Source organism: Cynoglossus semilaevis, chromosome 1 (assembly GCF_000523025.1).
Source record: "Cynoglossus semilaevis isolate Cse_v1.0 chromosome 1, Cse_v1.0, whole genome shotgun sequence".
NCBI lineage: Eukaryota > Metazoa > Chordata > Actinopteri > Pleuronectiformes > Cynoglossidae > Cynoglossus > Cynoglossus semilaevis.
Window position 1 is genome coordinate 4168752 of NC_024307.1, and position 18318 is coordinate 4187069.

Here is an 18318-nt window from a genome sequence, read left to right on the forward strand (position 1 = left end):
CATATATATATGTATGTATGTATATATATATATATATTTATATATATATATATATATATGCTATAAACATATATACTGCATTTGAACAATCTACAATGACTATTTCTTCAATAACAAATAAAAAAAAAATTTATATATAATTATAGATTACCCACCATGCATATGGATGTGATTTGGCCACTGCATTCAACCCATCTAGTAAGCATTAGTGTGGGCTCTGCTGTGTAGACTTTGAGAGCTTTGGTGGGCCATAAAAAATTATGAGGTGGGCTGGATTTGGTCCCCAGTCCTTGAGTTTGACATACGTGACTTAAAGTGTCTGGTACCCAATAAATAGATCAGGAACTACCAGTAGATCGCGAAGGGAGTGCGAGTAGCTCATGAGCAATTAAAAACAATTATACATATAAATACAATATATATACATATATACACATATATTTATAATTATGTATATACATATATGTGTATATATATAAATATATATATATACATATACTATACTTCCATACAGCTACATGTATTTAATTAGTACTCCAACATTTAATAAATATATGCATATATATGGGTATATATGTATATATACTGTACAACCATACAGCTACAAGCATTTAATTAGTACTCCAACATTTAATAAATATATGAAGTATTTTCAGTTTATATGAGTGAATATATATTTATATTTTCATTGTAGGCAGATCAATTTAGCCTGGTCATTTCAATACATATGTGTATATACATATATGCATGTATATACTTTTATGTATATATGTATATATATGTGTGTGTGTGTGTATATACACATATATACTTTTATGTATATATATGTATATAGGTGTATGTATATATATATACTGCATATCCATACAGCTACATGCATTTATATGAGTGAATATACAGTATATTTAACATTTTGACTGGAGGTCAGTTGTATTGTATTGTCAGTTTAGCCTGGTCATTTCAACAGCGGCTCCAGAGCCTAAACAGTGTGGACAGCCCTGGTCTGGAGCCTGAGTTTGACTTTGACCATTTAGTTTCTTGGAGTAACAGCAGTATGTTTCCCTCAGAGTACGCAGTACGTGGACAAGCGCTGGTCCTGTGAACTCTTCATCCTGATCTCGGTCAGTACGTCAGTCATCCTGATGCGGCACCTGTTGCCACCGCGATACTGCGACCTGCTTCACAAGGCTGCGGCTCACCTGGGTTGCTGGCAGAAAGTTGACCCCTCCCTCTGCTCTAACGTGCTCCAGCACATGTACGTAGTTCTCAGTGGTCATTACTAGCGAAAAGTGTCAACGCTGAGTCAAATTATTATCTCATTTTACTGTTTTATTTTGCACAGCTGGACAGAGGAGTACATGTGGCCACAGGGGGTGCTGGTGAAACATAATAAGAACGTCTACAAGGCCATGGGTCACTATAACGTTGCAGTGCCGTCGGATGTCTCCCATTATCGTTTTTATGTGAGTACACGTCAGTAAAGAGGTTCCACAAAGATACAAATGTGTGAATGAGTGTGTGACGAGGCTGCGTTTTGGGTTTTCTTCCAGTTTTTCTTCAACAAGCCTTTACGTATACTAAACATACTCATCATCCTGGAGGGTGCTATGATCTTCTACCAGCTCTACTCACTGGTGTGCTCCGAGAAGTGGCATCAGACGATATCGCTGGCGTTGATTCTCTTCAGCAACTACTACGCCTTCTTCAAACTTCTGCGAGACAGAATCGTCCTGGGGAAGGCGTACTCGTATTCAAACAGCTCCTCCGACCCCAAAGTCAGTTAGGCTTTAAGTTATTGTTGGTCTGGTTCAGACAAACAAGCCTAAGAGCTCTGTATTTTATAAAATGCATTTTGTGTCAAGTTTTTGTTCCGCTCCGCCATAATAAAAAGAAATATTTTTGTATTACTTTAAAGGTTTGGCTGTTGTTGCTGTTATTGCTGTTGTGTTTCACCACAAGAACAAGTGAGCTTTATTTTAAACAAACATTTAAAGCGTCTCAACAGAAAAACAATACATGTACAATGTGAAGGCAAGACAAAAGAAATTAAAAAGGATAAAGACGGGAAAAAACATTTCAAAAGACGTTTATAAATGTATATATATATATATACATATTTCAATGTGTGTTATGTTTCATTGCATTGGATTTCTCGATTATTTTGACCAAACTTCACTGAATAATTAAATAAACACAACTTTATAAATTCATAAATTAAGGAACAAGATAAAGGTTTAAACTCCATTTGTTATTTAAAAAAACCGTTGAAACACATATCGATCATATTGATATCGAGCCACCGTCGTATTAGCTTTACACCTGTGAATAATTTCACTACCGGTAAAAAAAAAAGGTAAAAAAAAAATCTAATATGACTTTACAACCAGTTAAATGATTACGGTGCATTTACTAACTTTCTAGAAAGCTCGACACTTTATTAACAACTTTATTATTCCGTCGAAAGTTACCTTCGGAAATGAAGGTTCCAGCAGTAGTTCAGCGCCATAAAAAATACACAGGAATAGACATAAAAATAAAGTAGAACCGAACAAGAATAGTCTTAGTTTAGTGTTGATACCGCACTTCGATATAAATACTACAAACACTGCCTAGTTTCAAGTTTCAGCATTTTTAAAAATGATTACGAGTAAAAACCCTATCGTAGATTATTCTAGAAAAAAAAAAAATTGGGTCAGAAATAAATTCATCATCTTACCACGGGTAGTCAGTGTTGACTGGTCGTCGACTTCCTGTCCACAGTTGTGACCGACTGTAATACACTGGAGTGCACACATACGCCCTCTAGCGCCGGCAATCGCAGTAAACTGGCCCTTTAAGAGGGATAAAGACGACAGCACCGCTCAATCCCAGCGCATCGATGCCGCGATTTACGTTTTATTCACAGCGTCGCTGTGGACTCCGGCGTCAGAGATAATTCCCCCATTATTTATTTTCCCAGTGGTTTTTTAAAGATTTATTCGTACGATGTTTACGTGATTGTTTTCATTCTGTGGCGCGTCGTCCCGCTGCTTTGCTCTGTGCTCCGTAATTATTCCGGTAAGTGTTCATTATCTGCCTCTTGAAGCTGTCGCATTTTCTCTTTGACCGACTGTTGTGACGAAAGTCGGTTTTTATTTTTTACAAACACTGACGTCGTTATTGATGAATAAGGATTCAGGCGCATAAAGTTGGCACCGTGTGTGTGTGTGTGTGTGATTGTTGTGGCCATCTTTGAACAGGAGCTGGCGCAGTGCACGTCAGGATGGAAGAGGAAACAACAGTGATTTCATTTCATGTACAAAAGATAAATTAAAAACCGTCGAAATGTCACATTTCTGTCGGTAATCTTGGTGATTTCCTGCAGACCGTTCGTATTACTCGTATAATTTTTTTAAACCTTTAAATTTAAATGGTCTTTAAATGAACTTTGTTTACTGCAGGGTGAAATGAGATTCTTACAACAAAAATATTCACGGTATATTTAACTTCATATATGTATGACAAAAATACATTTATAACAATAAAAGTATTTAGACACGTTTATAAAAATAAGGAAATTGCATTAGGCTAAAAGGTTAGCCAATAAAGTTAGCCAATAAAGGTTTCAATAAACAAACAAAGACAAACAAAAAAAGGCTACTAAAAGTCAACTAAATAGGTCAAATGTTTTATCACAATATCAGAATATGATGCCAATGTTTGTTTAATTTACCCCAAATTTAAATGAATGAATAAAATCGCAAAATGTTCCTTAAAAAGATTAGCTTAAATTTAGCTGTAAAAAAGCCAAAATGTTTTTTTAATGCTACATGTTAGCCGAGATCAGCTCAGAAATAGATAAATGTATGTATGTAATGGTTCAAAAAGCAATTGACTCTAATATTTACTTGCAAATAGCCAGAAATTAATGATGAAATAGTTCATATTTGGCATAAATAACGCAAATAGCTATAGCTACAACAGCTAACATTTAACATTAAAGATAAAACCTAAAAAGGTGTTGGATGTTAATTCGGATGTAAAACTTTTCCCACAGCATAATTAATTTAAAACAAAAATTGTTCTTATAGTGATAATAATACGTATAAAACTAAACTCGTCAGTACAGTCAGTATTGCAGTATCACTCTAGTAGTGATACCTGTATGTTTTTCATCACTCTCATTTGAAGGTGGTTCCGTGTAAACACACGACGACTCGAGCTTTCCCACTGAGCTAATGTCCCGTCAACAGCGTAGTACTACATTGATTTTTCCACCTAGCCATTTGTCTGAAAGCGATCCACCCAGTGTCCATCACGTGCTGCAGTCTGTGCAGCACTTGATTCAGTGGTCGATCAGTGCAGGGTCACTCACCCAGCATCACATCTCTGCCCTGAGCTGACGAGCTGCTGCCGGCTGTTCCTTCAAATTGTTTTGATGGGTTTGACGTAAAGCTCGAGTTTCACACTCCTTCATTTTCACACAGATTATTTTAGGCCTTTACTTCCGTGAAGCTGGTCTAAAAATATTTTTCGATCAGCCACTGATTCGCTCCCACCTTCTAACACCAGGGAGGAGGGAGCAGAAACGACTGATGAAGGAAAAACTTTCATCAGTCGTTTCATTTAAGCAAAGAGATTTGTGGAAGAGAAGTTAATACTAAGGATGTCTGATATGCCAAACACTAATATCCAATTCCGATATCAACCAATACCGATATAGGACTGGTAATATTTATTTATTTATCTGTTCAAACCACTGCATGAGTTGCTGGCACCATTCTGCAAACAATCCCCTGATTATTAAAATAGATTAATTAAATGAGCTGCAATGCTGCCATCTAGTGACTTTCACTTTCATATACAGCCGTTTGTCCCCAAAACTATTTTTAGGGCACACATCATTTGGCCAAACTTTGACATTGTGTTATGGCGTCTTCATTATCGAATGAAAAGCCGATAACGATTCTTACAGATGTTACATAATTATGCTAATATAAGGCCGACAATATCGGTCGGCCGAAATTATCGGACATCCCTCGTTAATACTGTTTGAATCTTTGGTTTATTACAGCCTGAGCTGCAGGTCTGAACCGGTCCAGTATCTCCGATCTCCGAAGTTTTTGGACTTCCTACCTTTGTTGTTCCATGACATCCTGTGTACCGTTGTGACGGTGACCACTCCCTGGCCTTGCTGCCGACAGGAGCGTGAATAAATCATGGAAGACAAACGCAAGAAGCGCAGCCCCAAGGTGTCCCTCCCGCAACCTCCTCCTCCCCCCATCAACCCCCGCAAGCTCACTGTCATGCCGTCCAGCAAAAGCGCCACCTTCTCCCTGGGCCTGCCGCAGCCGCCGTCGCCCAAGAACAGAAGCAAGTACAAGAGGTCCGTAGGCGCTCCAGGACTGCCCAGAGAGGTGTTCGCGGCCGTCGTAGCCCCACCAAAGACCACCAGGTATTGAAGTATCTACTGATACTGATATCAAGGCGATAGTGACACTGTTTACGACATGTTGCGTAAAGTTGAGGATTTGGGCTCAGGCATCAGATCGGACGGCCTACAGTGGTTTTCTTTGATGTTCCATCCTGACGTTTTGACCGATATCAGACCGATACTGATCTTGCATATCCGATTGGGCCATTGTTAGTATCAAACTCCTGGCTCGGGGGCCACTTCCAGCCCACAAACATCCCACTTCAGGCCCGTGACTCAGATATCAATGTTGATTTCATTTTAGGTAATCAGGTTATCCTGTCAGACCTGAACTGTGAAACCAGGTTAATGTTGTTTGTCTCTCCAACCCTCCTCAGACCTCACAAAGAGAAACCTAGAGCACCTCAGCCCGCGGGCCCCAGTAAAGTGGTCCAGTCTTCCCCTCTGCAGCACTCCTTCCTCACAGATGTCTCAGATGTGAGGGAGATGGAGGGCGGGCTCCTCAACCTCCTCAACGACTTCCACTCAGGCAAACTCCAAGCTTTCGGTAAGAAAACCTCGATCAGAGCTCGGGCCGCGGAGGGAGTGTTGGGTTACAGGCTGGGAAGGAGTCCAGATGAGAAAGTAGATTTGTGACACCAATCAGACTGGAATCAAATAGTGCTGAGGCTATTTTTACCTCCCTGCTGCCATGGAAATACATTTGACTTTGCTGTGACGACTGCCACGACCACGCGATGCTACGCAGAGTATGCTAACACCGTCCTACCTTCTAGGGAAGGTGTGCTCGTTTGAGCAGCTGGAACACGTGCGTGAGATGCAGGAGAAACTGGCGCGGCTGCACTTCAGCCTGGACAGCCACGTGGAGGAGCTCTCTGAGGACCAGAGGAAATGTGTCTCTGACCACAACCTGGAGCACCTGCTCAGCAACGTGAGTGAAAACCCCGGCACACGGGCGCCATCCCTGCGGTACGCCGATGACCCAGGGTCTTAAAATGTCAACTAAGAATATACATTTACACTTACATTTTTACAAGTTTTTGCAAATGGCTGTAGTTCAGGCAAAACTACATCTTTACTGCAAAACAACGTAGCTTTGCCGTCTTGACGCTAATGTCAGCTACGTTAGCCAGCCGCAGCTAACATACAGCTTTGAGCTTATATAGCGTAACTAAAAAATGTTCATCAAAACGTGGCAGGTAATCTGGCTTAAATATATAATAATACAAAAATGACTTAGAAAAATAGTCGTGAAAGAATATTTTTAGAATATGCCCCTACTGTCCAGTAGGGGCAGCCTTTTTTGAGGCAGTTCTAAAAATGAGAGGATGTTTATATACATATGTTTTCTTGGAAATATATCAGCCTAATGGTATATTTACTGTAATTCCAGATACTGGCTCTGTGATTAATGTAAAGTGATTTTTTCTTTTTTCTTTCACAGCTGGAGGAACTCAGCACCTCAATGTATCCTTTTCAAACCCAATGTGCGTGAATTTATTGTAAATATTCGTTTATGTTTTTTTCGGGGAGGAGTCCGATCCTTCTGTGTGTGAGTCCTTAACGTCTCCGTGTTCAGACAAAAACTCCACCTAGCTGAGAACCAGGACCTGACCAAGACGCCGGCCCCCTGACGGATCGGTGTTGAGGCGGCCGCAGAACCGAACCGACCTCCATCTCCCTACAGCTGACCAGTGGCCGAACGGCAGCACAGCAGTTAGTGAGCACCATCACTGTCCGATGAGTCAGTGATTCCCAACCTCTGTGCCGCGGCACATTAGTGTGTCGTGAGAGACCGCCAGGTGTGCCCTGCAAAATGATCCAATTTCACTTAATTGGTCTAAAAACGTGTAATTTAATTACTCTAAATATTTTATTTATTGTCTATGCTACGATCACAGGCAGGAAAATCTAATACTTTTCCATCAGGTGGCAGCAGATGGCCATGAAAACTAAAAAGACAGACTCAGCTGTTTGCAGGTGGCAGCAGATGGCCATGAAAACTGAAAAGACAGATTCAGCTGTTTGAAAAAGATCTTAGTGTCTTTCTTCAATTCCTGCGGATATCACAGCGTTGTGTTCAACTAAACAGGCCCAGGTTTCACATTGTTTAAGTAAATTGTGAGTAAATTAAAGAAAGGTTGTTGTATTTAATAAGATAAACCAACGTAAAATGAAATGCGCCCCCCCCACCCCCCCATCGAAATACCATTAAGGGCCTGGTAATATTTATCTATATATCTGCACAAACCACTGCATGAGTTGCTGGCACCAGCATTCTGCGTACAATCCCCTGATGATTAAAATAGATTAATTAAATGAGCTGCAATGCTGCCATCTAGTGGCTTTCACCTTCATATACAGCTGTTTTTCCCCCAAAACTATTTTTACACACATCATTTGGCGAAACCCAAACATTGCAATATCAGGTCTTCATTATCGGAGGAAAAACCGAAGAAAAAATTCTTACATAGAATATTACATAATGATGCTAATATTGGGCGGATAACATCGGTCCTTACTTTATACTGTATGTAACACAGGTTGGGCACATTTAGGTTTTGTCAACGTGTAGAGAAGTTAGACGTGGAGTTCTACACTTGGTCTCTTTATTTAATTCACTGTCTGCTCTCTCGCGCTGTAGTTGCTGTACTTCGCCAGCAGTTGTGCAAAATGTCGTCAGACGCACAAGGGAAGTTTTTGCTGACGCTCTGAACACACCCTCTGAATTTTATACCTTTCATATGAGTTTGACAAAGAGTGAGTTTTAATATATGAGAAAACCTTTTCTTTAGAAAGAAAAAAAAACATTTCAAAAAGTTCTTGTCAAGGTTTGTAAAGTACAAAACATTTGGGTAAAAATGTAAAGATGTGTAAAACACTACGGCCAGTGTGCAGTTGAGCTGCTGCATTTGCTTTTCGCTGATTGGTTACTGTAATAGAAATGGAGGGAAAAAAATATTTTCTTCATCTGTTGAAGGTTCCTTTTTTTTAGTTTTTTAGTTTTTATCGCTGTTTCAAACAGTGTTCCGACTGGAACTGTTTTCATCGAAGCACAAACTCAACAACTCTGCTGCTCAGACGCAAATAATCCTGGATTCAGGACCCAGCACCGCTGCGTTCACCGCACACTTGAGTATCGCAGGTCACATGACCACACTGTGCTGGACGACCACCAATGGCAGCTACTTTCATAGTTTAGGGTGGAGGGTTTGAAAACTCTTATAGACACATATAGACTGTACATAAGAATCGGACAAAGCCGTCGTTTCTTTTTTTTTTTTTTTTACGAAGTTTATGGTTTTTTAACCAATCCAACCAGTCTAGACTGGTGTTCAGTGGAAGTGGGCTGCATGCTAACAGGTCACCAGCCCATTAATTGGACATATGTAAAGACAAACAAACATCAAATCTGTATCTAAACACATGGTTACTCTTGAGCAGTGGTTCTTAACCTTAGGGCTGCGGCCCAAATTTGGCCTGTCAACGCCACCTAGAGGGACGCAAAAAACTTAAATCATTAATTGTAGAAAGGATGTTTTTTCATACTGTGTTAGAAAAATCATGTCGGCTGCTCTTCTCTCCACGGTTCACCACCGCAGATAACAAATGCAGTCGATATTTCTGGTTTGAAGTCCAGAAGATAAGAGCTACGATTAAGGAGAAAAGCAAAGAAGCTCAGACGCGAGAAAAAAAACCAGTTTTTAAAATTCAGCTCAAGAACCAAGCCATAGGTGGACGTCAAAGTCTACATTTACTCAAACGACCACCGAGGGTAAATACTGTACTGGTGATGATGCAACGCATGACTGACAGCTGGACTGTCCAATAGGAGCCTTGGTGTCTGTGGTTTAAGATGTCACAGTGTTGCTGCTCACATGGTTCATCTGGAGGTTTAAGATGTCACAGTGTTGCTGCTCAAAAAAAACAAACAACTTTGACCGATGACAATGCAGTTAAAACGTTAAACACCGACACGTGACGATGGTTTGTTTGGTCTTTTTAAATGTGTCGTGTCATCTGTGCAGCTTGCAGAGCCCGCCTTTAATCTAATCTAGATTCTGAATCAAACTAAAGTTTGCGATGAAGCCATTTCCTGGAAACAGTCTGCTTTAACCAGCATGCCATGTTTGAATGACAGACTACTTCAAAATAAATACTGTATGAAGTAAAACACTGTTTGTTCTGTGTGACTCATATTTCTTCCAAAACATGAGGAATAGTCTGGATTATGTTGGAATTACACGACGAAGACAGAGTAGAGCAGATTAGGTTTTACTGTTATCATAGTAATCCTAATTGGATTAGATTATTTTCAGCCCAATTCAGCTAAATTGGATCATTTTCCGTGATTCATCCGACAATCTCGCACGGTCCACTAATGTGCCACGGGACACAGGTTGGGCATCACTGTCCTACGGGAATAATGAGTGAATCGTCAGCTCATTGTTAGAGAAATAAAACACTTTTATTTACAGTCATAAATCACTCTCTCGTCGCTCTGGAGCACAAACAGTTCTGGTATAACTTAACAACAGACGAGTCAAAGGCTACTGGAGGACTGGCACTAAACTGAGAAACCCGAAACCCACCGGGGTCTTCACCCTTCCTCAGGCACCTGCAGGAGTAACGTCAACACTTCGGTCCCTTTTTCAACACCTCCGTCCAGGAGCGTTCACGTCTGTCAGGCGTCAGTGTTACGCAAACATCGCTTCAGTAAAAACAGTTCAGTTAATTTTAGTCATGCATAAAAAAAACATAAAATAAAAGTGTCAACTCATCACATCATCAAAAACAACGGTTACACAATAGATAAATTAGAACCTGTTCCACCAACCAGCGTATGATTAATACTGTGCAAATACACGTCTGTGCTGTACAGAGATATTTTTTCTACCATGTTAAAGTCAAAGCACAAATTTTTCAAAACGACTACAGAAGACGCCGGTAAAATATTACAACACGTCGGACGGAACAGCAAAAATATACACACGTTGATTCCCTGTCTTTTGACTTCTGTCCTTTTTGTGCATTTTCATTCTTACATTCTCTTTTAGCGTCTCTGATTTGTTTACAGCACGGGTTCCCCAACCCCCGGTCTGTGGACCAGTATCGGTCCATCGGTTGTTTGCTACCTTTCATTTAAACAGAATCTGGAATTTTTTCAAAATAATATCTTTCACACTCCTGTACCAGATTTGGTCAAAGTTCGGCCCGTGGGCCAGATATGGTCCGCAAGGCTTTGCAACCCGGCCCTCCAAACACTGGTAAAAACCATGTCATTCAACTGTAATTCCCGTTGATGCCACTAGATGGCGGCAGACATCAAATGTGCTAAATTATCTTTGAAATTATTTTGGTTTATTCTTGAATTTTTTTTATAATTATTTCGCCCAGCATTCTACATCCAATTCGTACCGAACTGGCCCGCCAGTCAAATTGTGAACCTCATTTTGGCCCATCAGCCATACATTTTGCCACCTCCGTCCTATACTTACAGAATGTTAGTTGGGAATTGTCCCCATTGTCGGACAAATAAATGACCTCTTCATGTCTAAAAGGTGTTTAACTTTACTGTCCAGTACTGTCCAACTGGGCCTTGTTACAAAAAAGGTCAGGGACCGTCAGTTTACAGTACATGTTAAGATTGATGTGAAGTAAACGTGATGACAGCGTTGTGTCTGGAGGACGGCGTTGATGTAAAACTCAGGGTATTTGTCATGATGAGGAGTTTCAAAGTGCAAAGAGAGCAGGTTGAGTTCATGTAGGACCTGAAGTTAGTTTGTTACAAGAGTTCATGAGAAAATCTCACTGAGATAAGGATGAAGAGCTCCTAATGTTAATGGACTTTCCTCTTTGTGTATCTATCTATATCTATATCTATATAAATATATATTTATAAATGTATGTATTTATATATATATATATATACATACATATAAAAATATATATGTATGTACATATATGTATATATTTATATATATGTATACATATATAAATACATACATACATATATAAATATATGTACATATACTGTATGCATATCTTTACATACATGTATATGTATATTTATATATATATAAATACATACATACATATAAAAATATATATGTATGTACATATATGTATATATTTATATATATGTATACATATATTTTCATATATGTATTTATATATAAAAAGTGCAGGCACTAGACGAAATGTACAACATCTCTGTCTTCAAGTAAGATCGGCGCCAACGTTCTCCTCCTCCCCGTTTTGGTCGCGTTCAGGGCAAGGCCCTGAGGAACTCGTTTAGACTCTTGACGACGCTGGTGGGCTGCGTGGCGGCACTCTCGCTCAGGCCGGACCCCATCTGGGCATAGAGAGCTTGGCACAGGTTGGCCGTGGCGCTTCTCACGCTTCCCCCGCGGCCGTGAATGGTGCCGCTGTGGGTGGAGCTGCACAGCAGATGCCACAGCAGGGGCAAGGCTTTCTGCTCCACCACCTGGGGCTTGCGGGGGTAGAGTTCCGTCACGAGGTCTGGAAGTGAAATTTGATTTTGAGACAAGAGGTCACGGAGACAGAAGGGGTCAGAGAAAGGTGCTGAGAACTTACTGTAGAGGAGGAAGTGACGTTCTTGACACCCACCCCTCCCCAAATTAAAATCCTAGGGTCTGGTAATATTTATTTATTTATCTGTACCAACCACTGTATGAGTTGCTGGCACCAGCGTTTTGCATATAATCCCCTGATTATTACAATAGATTAATAGAATGAGCTGCAATGCTGCCATCTAGTGACTTTCACTTTCATATACAGCCGTTTGTCCCCAAAACTATTTTTAGTTTTGTGTTTAGCACACATCATTCGGCCCAACCCAGTCATTGCATTATCGGGTTTTCATTATCATAGGAAAAACCAAAAACGATTCTCACAGATATTATATAATAATGCTAATATCGCGCCAATAATATCGGTCGGCCGATATTATTGGACATCCCTAATAAAAAGTTATAACATCGAAAATCAAAAAATGTTCATGCAGTGTCAAAGAAAATCCAATTATAAGATAAAACAACTTAAAAACTCATGACGGGGACAAATATACATAAATATAAAAATAGATTCAAAACTTGAATGAATTCGTACCTGCAACCTTTTCAATAAGATCAACTTTTGCTTTGCCGTTCAGAAACTGAGCCTTGGTGCAGAGAGGTTGTAGAAGAAGTACGTTATCTGTCATGAAAAAAAAAAAAAAAAAAGTTATATTTTTTATTGAATTAAATGAAGTTCCTAAACATTCGCACCAACATGCGTGCGTAAAAAAAAAAAAAAAGAGTTATATGTTTAATTGAATTAAATTAAACATTTGCACCAACATGCGTGCGTCAGGGCTAGTACCGAGGTTAAGGATAAGTGCGTTGATGGCTCCGATAGCAGCGGTGTAGATGGCGTTGTTTTTGGAGTTGAGGTGATTGTCCACAATCGCGGGGACCAGGATGTTGACCACCTGGGACAGGTTGTCTTTCATGAAGTGGATGATTTTCTGCAGCGACTCCAGGGCGTGCAGGTTGACCTTGGAGTTGGACTCCTGCAGCCGGGCCTTGAAGGCATCAAACAACTGGACAGAGGGTTGAGACACGGTTTACACCTGACCTCCGAATCAGACCAGCGGTCAGATTAGCACTGAGGGACCATACTCACTGGAAATATACTGTTGACGACCAGGTTGGGGTTGTGCTGGCAGTCGCACACCAGCTGGTCGATTCCTTTCATCCTCTCCCTGAAGTCCTTTGAAGCCAACAGACCTGAGATCTGCTTGATGTATTCAGTCTTATCCGCGATGCTCTGGATCTGAGATCGGCAGACGTAATGGCTGTTTGACTCCCTGTAGACGGAACACAGTACGGGGATTTTACATTAACGTAAGCAGCGAATCAGGTCTTGCGCAGGCACAGAGGCATCAAAGTCAGAGATCCACACTTAGGTAGAGTAGAAGAGTACTGTTAGATAAGTACTTTTTATGATTCCTGGATACTGAATATTTGTTTATTTCATTAGTGTTATGTTTGGCCGTGTTGTTTATTTCATTAGTGTTATGTTTGGCTGTGTCTTTGTCTTGCTTGCTAACAGCAAAATAAGCATCAAGACTCAATACTACCACAGTAGGCAGTTTATTCTTGGGTTCTGTCAGTGATCATTTTAGGCTCATTAATTTCCGCTTCCATCAAGTAAATATTCGGATTCTCATGTTTTGGGGGGTGGGGGTTCTTAGGACTTGGGGTTCGAACCAGGGTTCTTTATTGTAAGGCAAGAGCACTGCCCAAAAAAACACTGAATCCTTAATATGCTGCGGTTCAGACTTTTTTTTTGGATTGTTAAATTCGCTTTCTTTTTTTTTACTAACCAGTAAATCTAACGTTAGAGCGCCCTCTGTGAATTCACATAATTTGGCCTATTGTTTATACAGCAACATTGCGAGTGTTTTGAGTGCCACCTGTTGGTCTGGTGGAGAGGCTCCCTGGTGAGAGATGACGCTCTGACTGTGCCGCTGCCCGGCAGGGATCGTCTTCCTCTGGCGGACTGAGAGTCCTGAGGCATTTCTCCCAGACCCTGGAACAACGTGGGGAGCAGGGGTGAGACGACAGTGTGGGAGCTGGAGACAAAATCATCAGAACTGTGAGGGACAAACACCACACCTTGGTCTTGAGGGTGAAGACAGTGTCCTTGACAGTGGGCAGGTCTTTGGTGGGGACGTACTTCTCCACTATCCTGTCAAAGTCCGGGTGGGACGACAGGGACAGCAGCATCCGACGGCCGAAGTGTCTGCGTGAACCACAGAGAGGCGACGTAGAGATAAATACTTTTTATCAGCTTTCATTTTGTTCCTGTCTTGTTCAGTCGCACTCTACTCAACAGCCAATCACAACAAACGGTTCTTTTTCCGTGGAGCGTGGACACGTGAGGCTGAACTCTACAGTGTGGGCCACGCCAACAATGGGTGTTTGTGTGGAACTGCAGCTGCACGGCCCGACCTCCTGGGCCTGTTGTTTGTCTGACTGCTGCTATCTGTACAGTGTCATAACTCATGCTCTGCACCAATGGTTATCAACTGGCGGTCTGTGGGCCGAATCTGGGCCGTGACAAATTTGAACAAGCTCCAAATAATGTTAGAAAAAAAGTGATGTTTATTCAGGTTTATTTATTTGAGTGTCGACCCTCGGTAAAAAAAATGTAGTTGGTGACCCCTGGTGTACATGTACAGTACGTACATAAGTCTTAACACGTAGTGATTGGTTTCATTTAAAATCGTCAATTGATTGAAGTTGATAATCTGATTAATCACGAGGCAGCTGTAGATTAATCACGATTAATCATGGTCTTAATTCATAAATCAACTTTCCAAAGTATGAGAAGAAATGTTTATATTGATGGACTAAAGCAGTGAAATACTATTGAGAACATGTATATATTTTTATCTGTACAAACCACTGCATGAGGTGCTGCCACCTAGTGACTGGAGGCTTGTTCATCATTCAAGCATTACAGCAGTGGTTCACTGATGCCCCCGGTACCTCACCACGCCCCACTATTTGAGAAGTACCGGACTAAAGCGACCAATAAGAGCAGCTTAATGTTTGTGTTTAACGGCGGTTTATATTTGCGACCAATCAGTTTTGACTTTTGAGACTTTTGATTAAAAACTAAAAACACAGAACTTCCCCTTTAAAGACAGATTGTACTTTTATGAACTGTGAAAACGCTGTGAACGAACCTGGCCTCCTGTGAGGAGTCCTGCGACAGCCGGGTCACAGCGGGTAAAATCCTCTCGGTCACATCTTTACCCCCCGACAGAAGACGCGCAGCTCCGACTTTTTCCACCACCGTGGCCAGATGTTGAGCCGCGCATTTTCTCACCGCTGCATTGAGGTGACTGTCAGTGGAGAAAAAAAAAACTCTCAGAAATGACTTTTTTTTTTTTGTCAAAGACAATTGACACGTGTACTTACCCGAGTCCTCCACTGAGCAGGGCATTAATGCTGCGGTTGGGGGTGCAATGCCGCACCATGCTGTCCAGCGCTGCGTCCACGTCTTGCCTGATGAAGGCGTTGGTCTCCCCGGCCTTCTGCAGCAGAGATTTGACGGTTCCGTCCAGCTCCTGGTCCATGGCCTTCTGCATGTGGGTGAACAGGTCGCCCAGAGTGCAGACCGCAACCCTGGACACTCCTGAGCGCAGATTCTTCACCTGGACACGACAGACGGACGAGGACGATATTAACTACGGGTGGTCCTCGACCGACATCGTAGCTCCGTAAATCAGAACTCACATACTGTCACTCACCTACGCGTCATAATCAAGGACATAATAACATCCGAAGACTCTGACATACACCTGGGAGCCATGACAAAGGACAAAAAGTTCCCAAAAAAAAACCCAACACAATCTATAGTGTCCAACCGACGCCGGTCACTCACCTACGCTAACACAGTGGTGTCATCATAATCAAGGACATAATAACATCCAAAGACTCTGACATACGCCTGGGAGCCATGACGAAGGACAAAAAGTTCCCAAAAAAACCCAACACAATCTATAGTGTACAACCGACGCCACGTGACGACGTATTTGTCCGCTAGTTCCCATGCCAAATTAGTTTGACCGCCCCTTGTCTGAATGATGATGTCGGAACCACACTTTCTTATTAAATTTATGGGAGATGGCGATGTTACCATGAAACTAGGAATGTCCGATATTAACCTTTTTTAAATAGTATCCGATATGCCGATTTTGTCCAAACACTTAATTTCCGATTCCAACATAGCGGGGCAGTGGTGGTTAAGGAAGTTAAGTGCGACCTGCTCACTAAGGTGATGAGTTAGAGGAGTGCCTCTCAATTATTTTATGTCATGGCGCCCCCTAGGGGACAGATTTGAAAACAAACAGATTTGAAAACAAATTATAGATAGCGGGGCAGTGGTGGTTAAGGAAGTTAAGTGCGACCTGCTCACTAAGGTGATGAGTTAGAGGAGTGCCTCTCAATTATTTTATGTCATGGCGCCCCCTAGGGGACAGATTTTTTTTTAAAAACAAATTTTAGACCACACATCATTTGGCAAAATCCAGGCATTGCGTTATCGGGTTTTTTTCATTATTGGAGGGAAAAATGGCAACAATTCTTACAGATATTATATAACTGTGCTAATATCGGCCGATATTATCGGACATCCCTACATGAAACACTGCAGGTTGAGGACGTCATAAACTGAGGAGCCTCTATACTGATTTTATTTACAATACAAACAGTATTGGAAATCGGGCCAATAGAGGTGAAGTAGTAGAGGTTAGTTATGGTAGTTAAGGCTGTGGTCATGTGACCCAACCGCTCCCATCCATCCGTACCTCTTGGATGAGAGCCAGACAGACGTCATGAAGCCTGGACTGGAGCGTGTCCGTGTGGTAGTGAGCCAGCGAGCGCATGAATGTCAGACCCGTGATCTTCTTCTCCCTGCAATAGGTTGAAAAGGTCAAAGGTTAAAAACGTAGCTATTCCCTTGAACAAGACCACATTTTTGACCACTTTGTATAAACGTACTCTTTATTTATTGTCGGTAAGCAGTCTACACCTAATGATGTCATTTCTACATGTAATAATTCAGACAGCATCTGATATTGTCTTTTTTGAAAACTAAAACAGTTCCTGGTACACCTCATGGAGTGCGCCAGCTGTGGGGAAATGTGGGCATTGCAGTGAAAAGGCATTATATAATTCGGACAATTCGTTTGTGGGCCCCATCAAAACGCCTAATGGGCCATATCTGGCCCCCGGGCCATAGTTTGACCATGCCTGGTTTGGTCGTAAATTAATTCAGAATCCAAATCAAGATGTTTCTGCAAACAAACCAGCCAGGAAACACTATCGGGTTACTTCTATAACCCAACACTGCCCCTAGTGTAGACGTGAGATGATGATAGTTGAATATTTTTTTCAGTTCAGTTCAATGTAACAAAAACACAGGAGTCCGTGGTTCCTGGCAGTGTTTCTCACCAGTCGTCGGAGCTCAGCAGGCTGAAGCTCTCTGCCAGCGCCAGCTCCGGTTTGGAAAACGGGCACAGCTCCAGAGGATCTGACAGGTTTTTCTTGTGGCCCACGGTGCCAGGGGACAGCTCATCTAAAAGGCCCATTAAACACCACACAGCACACAGACCCAGTGTCACGTTACATCTCTGTGTCTGGTGTGTGTGTGTGTGTGTGGGTGGCGATGCATTAACGCTGCCTTGTCAAAACAAAGCACCGCGTGACACGCTGACCCGGGGAAACATCCGTCTCGCTCGTGCACAAACAGTGGAATTACTGCAGCAGTATTTGGTGTAAATGGTCACAGTTTTAAAGCCTTCATTTAGACCTTTAATTTACGCTAAGTTGTCCAGTGTTTCTCAAACTTGGGGTCATGACCCCATTTGGGGTCACCTAAAATGGCTAGTAATTGATTTAAGATAAAATTATGTACATACTTATATATTACTTATACAAATATTTTCCAACTAATTATAACTAATTTTAAAATTTAAACAATTTAAACAACTATTCTTTCACTTTCAAAAATATAAATGAAGTTCAAATAAAATGCAGCGTATGGGAATATCTTAGTAGGCGCGTCTTGATTGACAGCTGTGATCAGATGACTAAAAACAAAATGGAGTCACGAGTTGAAAAAGCTTTGTATTCATGCAAATACATATAAGTATATCAAATAATTTTTTATTCATATTTATTGAAATTGAACATTAAGTGTTTGTGTATTTTTTTATTTTTAAAAACTCATCAAACGGGCCGGATTAAACACCTTAACGGGCCGGTTTATGCCCGCGGGCCATATGTTTGACACCCCCGGTTTTAAGGCATTATGTTTTTCCTTTTGTT

General features: G+C 41.3%; 3 protein-coding genes and 1 long non-coding RNA gene across 5 annotated transcripts in view; 3 read left to right on the forward strand and 1 right to left on the reverse strand.

The window, feature by feature from the left end:
• tmem39b (transmembrane protein 39B) overlaps positions 1-1914 on the forward strand; it is a 5902-nt gene extending 3988 nt beyond the window's left edge. Inside the window, exons 7-10 of the mRNA XM_025059428.1 lie at positions 338-351; positions 1035-1255; positions 1343-1463; positions 1551-1914. Of these exons, the coding sequence (XP_024915196.1) occupies positions 338-351; positions 1035-1255; positions 1343-1463; positions 1551-1784 (590 nt within the window). The 3' untranslated portion in view covers positions 1785-1914. The remainder of the gene's footprint in view (positions 1-337; positions 352-1034; positions 1256-1342; positions 1464-1550) is intronic.
• Positions 1915-2120: 206 nt separating this feature from the next.
• ccdc28b (coiled-coil domain containing 28B) lies at positions 2121-7654 on the forward strand. 2 transcript variants are annotated; one of them, XR_003050445.1, is made up of 7 exons: positions 2121-3057; positions 5054-5434; positions 5791-5960; positions 6190-6344; positions 6858-6880; positions 6993-7342; positions 7394-7654. XR_003050445.1 is itself a non-coding variant. In XM_008326478.3 (6 exons), the coding sequence occupies exons 2-6, from the start codon at positions 5199-5201 to the stop codon at positions 7045-7047; spliced, it is 639 nt and encodes a 212-aa protein (XP_008324700.1). In that variant the 5' UTR covers positions 2121-3057; positions 5054-5198; the 3' UTR covers positions 7048-7356. The 2 variants fall into 2 exon arrangements, 1 of the variants encoding a protein (XP_008324700.1); XM_008326478.3 differs by lacking the exon at positions 7394-7654 and having other exon boundaries at positions 6993-7356.
• A 45-nt stretch (positions 7655-7699) lies between these two features.
• LOC112487391 (uncharacterized) lies at positions 7700-10182 on the forward strand. Its single transcript, XR_003050451.1, has 2 exons — positions 7700-9262; positions 9307-10182. It is a non-coding gene; the product is annotated as an uncharacterized LOC112487391 (long non-coding RNA).
• A 1394-nt stretch (positions 10183-11576) lies between these two features.
• togaram1 (TOG array regulator of axonemal microtubules 1) overlaps positions 11577-18318 on the reverse strand; it is a 25457-nt gene continuing 18715 nt past the window's right edge. The window contains exons 16-23 of the mRNA XM_025059441.1: positions 15406-15641; positions 15171-15329; positions 14095-14221; positions 13893-14008; positions 13100-13283; positions 12797-13016; positions 12545-12631; positions 11577-11935 (exon numbers count right to left, since the gene is read on the reverse strand). Coding sequence (XP_024915209.1) covers positions 11682-11935; positions 12545-12631; positions 12797-13016; positions 13100-13283; positions 13893-14008; positions 14095-14221; positions 15171-15329; positions 15406-15641 — 1383 coding nt within the window. The 3' untranslated portion in view covers positions 11577-11681. The remainder of the gene's footprint in view (positions 11936-12544; positions 12632-12796; positions 13017-13099; positions 13284-13892; positions 14009-14094; positions 14222-15170; positions 15330-15405; positions 15642-18318) is intronic.

Coding starts and splice junctions, on each gene's coding strand:
- ccdc28b (XM_008326478.3), top strand. CDS start 5,199: ATGGAAGACAAACGCAAGAAGCGCAGCCCCAAGGTGTCCCTCCCGCAA. Junction 5,961..6,189: donor AGGCAAACTCCAAGCTTTCG/GTAAGAAAACCT, acceptor CCTACCTTCTAG/GGAAGGTGTGCTCGTTTGAG. Junction 6,881..6,992: donor GAGGAACTCAGCACCTCAAT/GTATCCTTTTCA, acceptor CTCCGTGTTCAG/ACAAAAACTCCACCTAGCTG.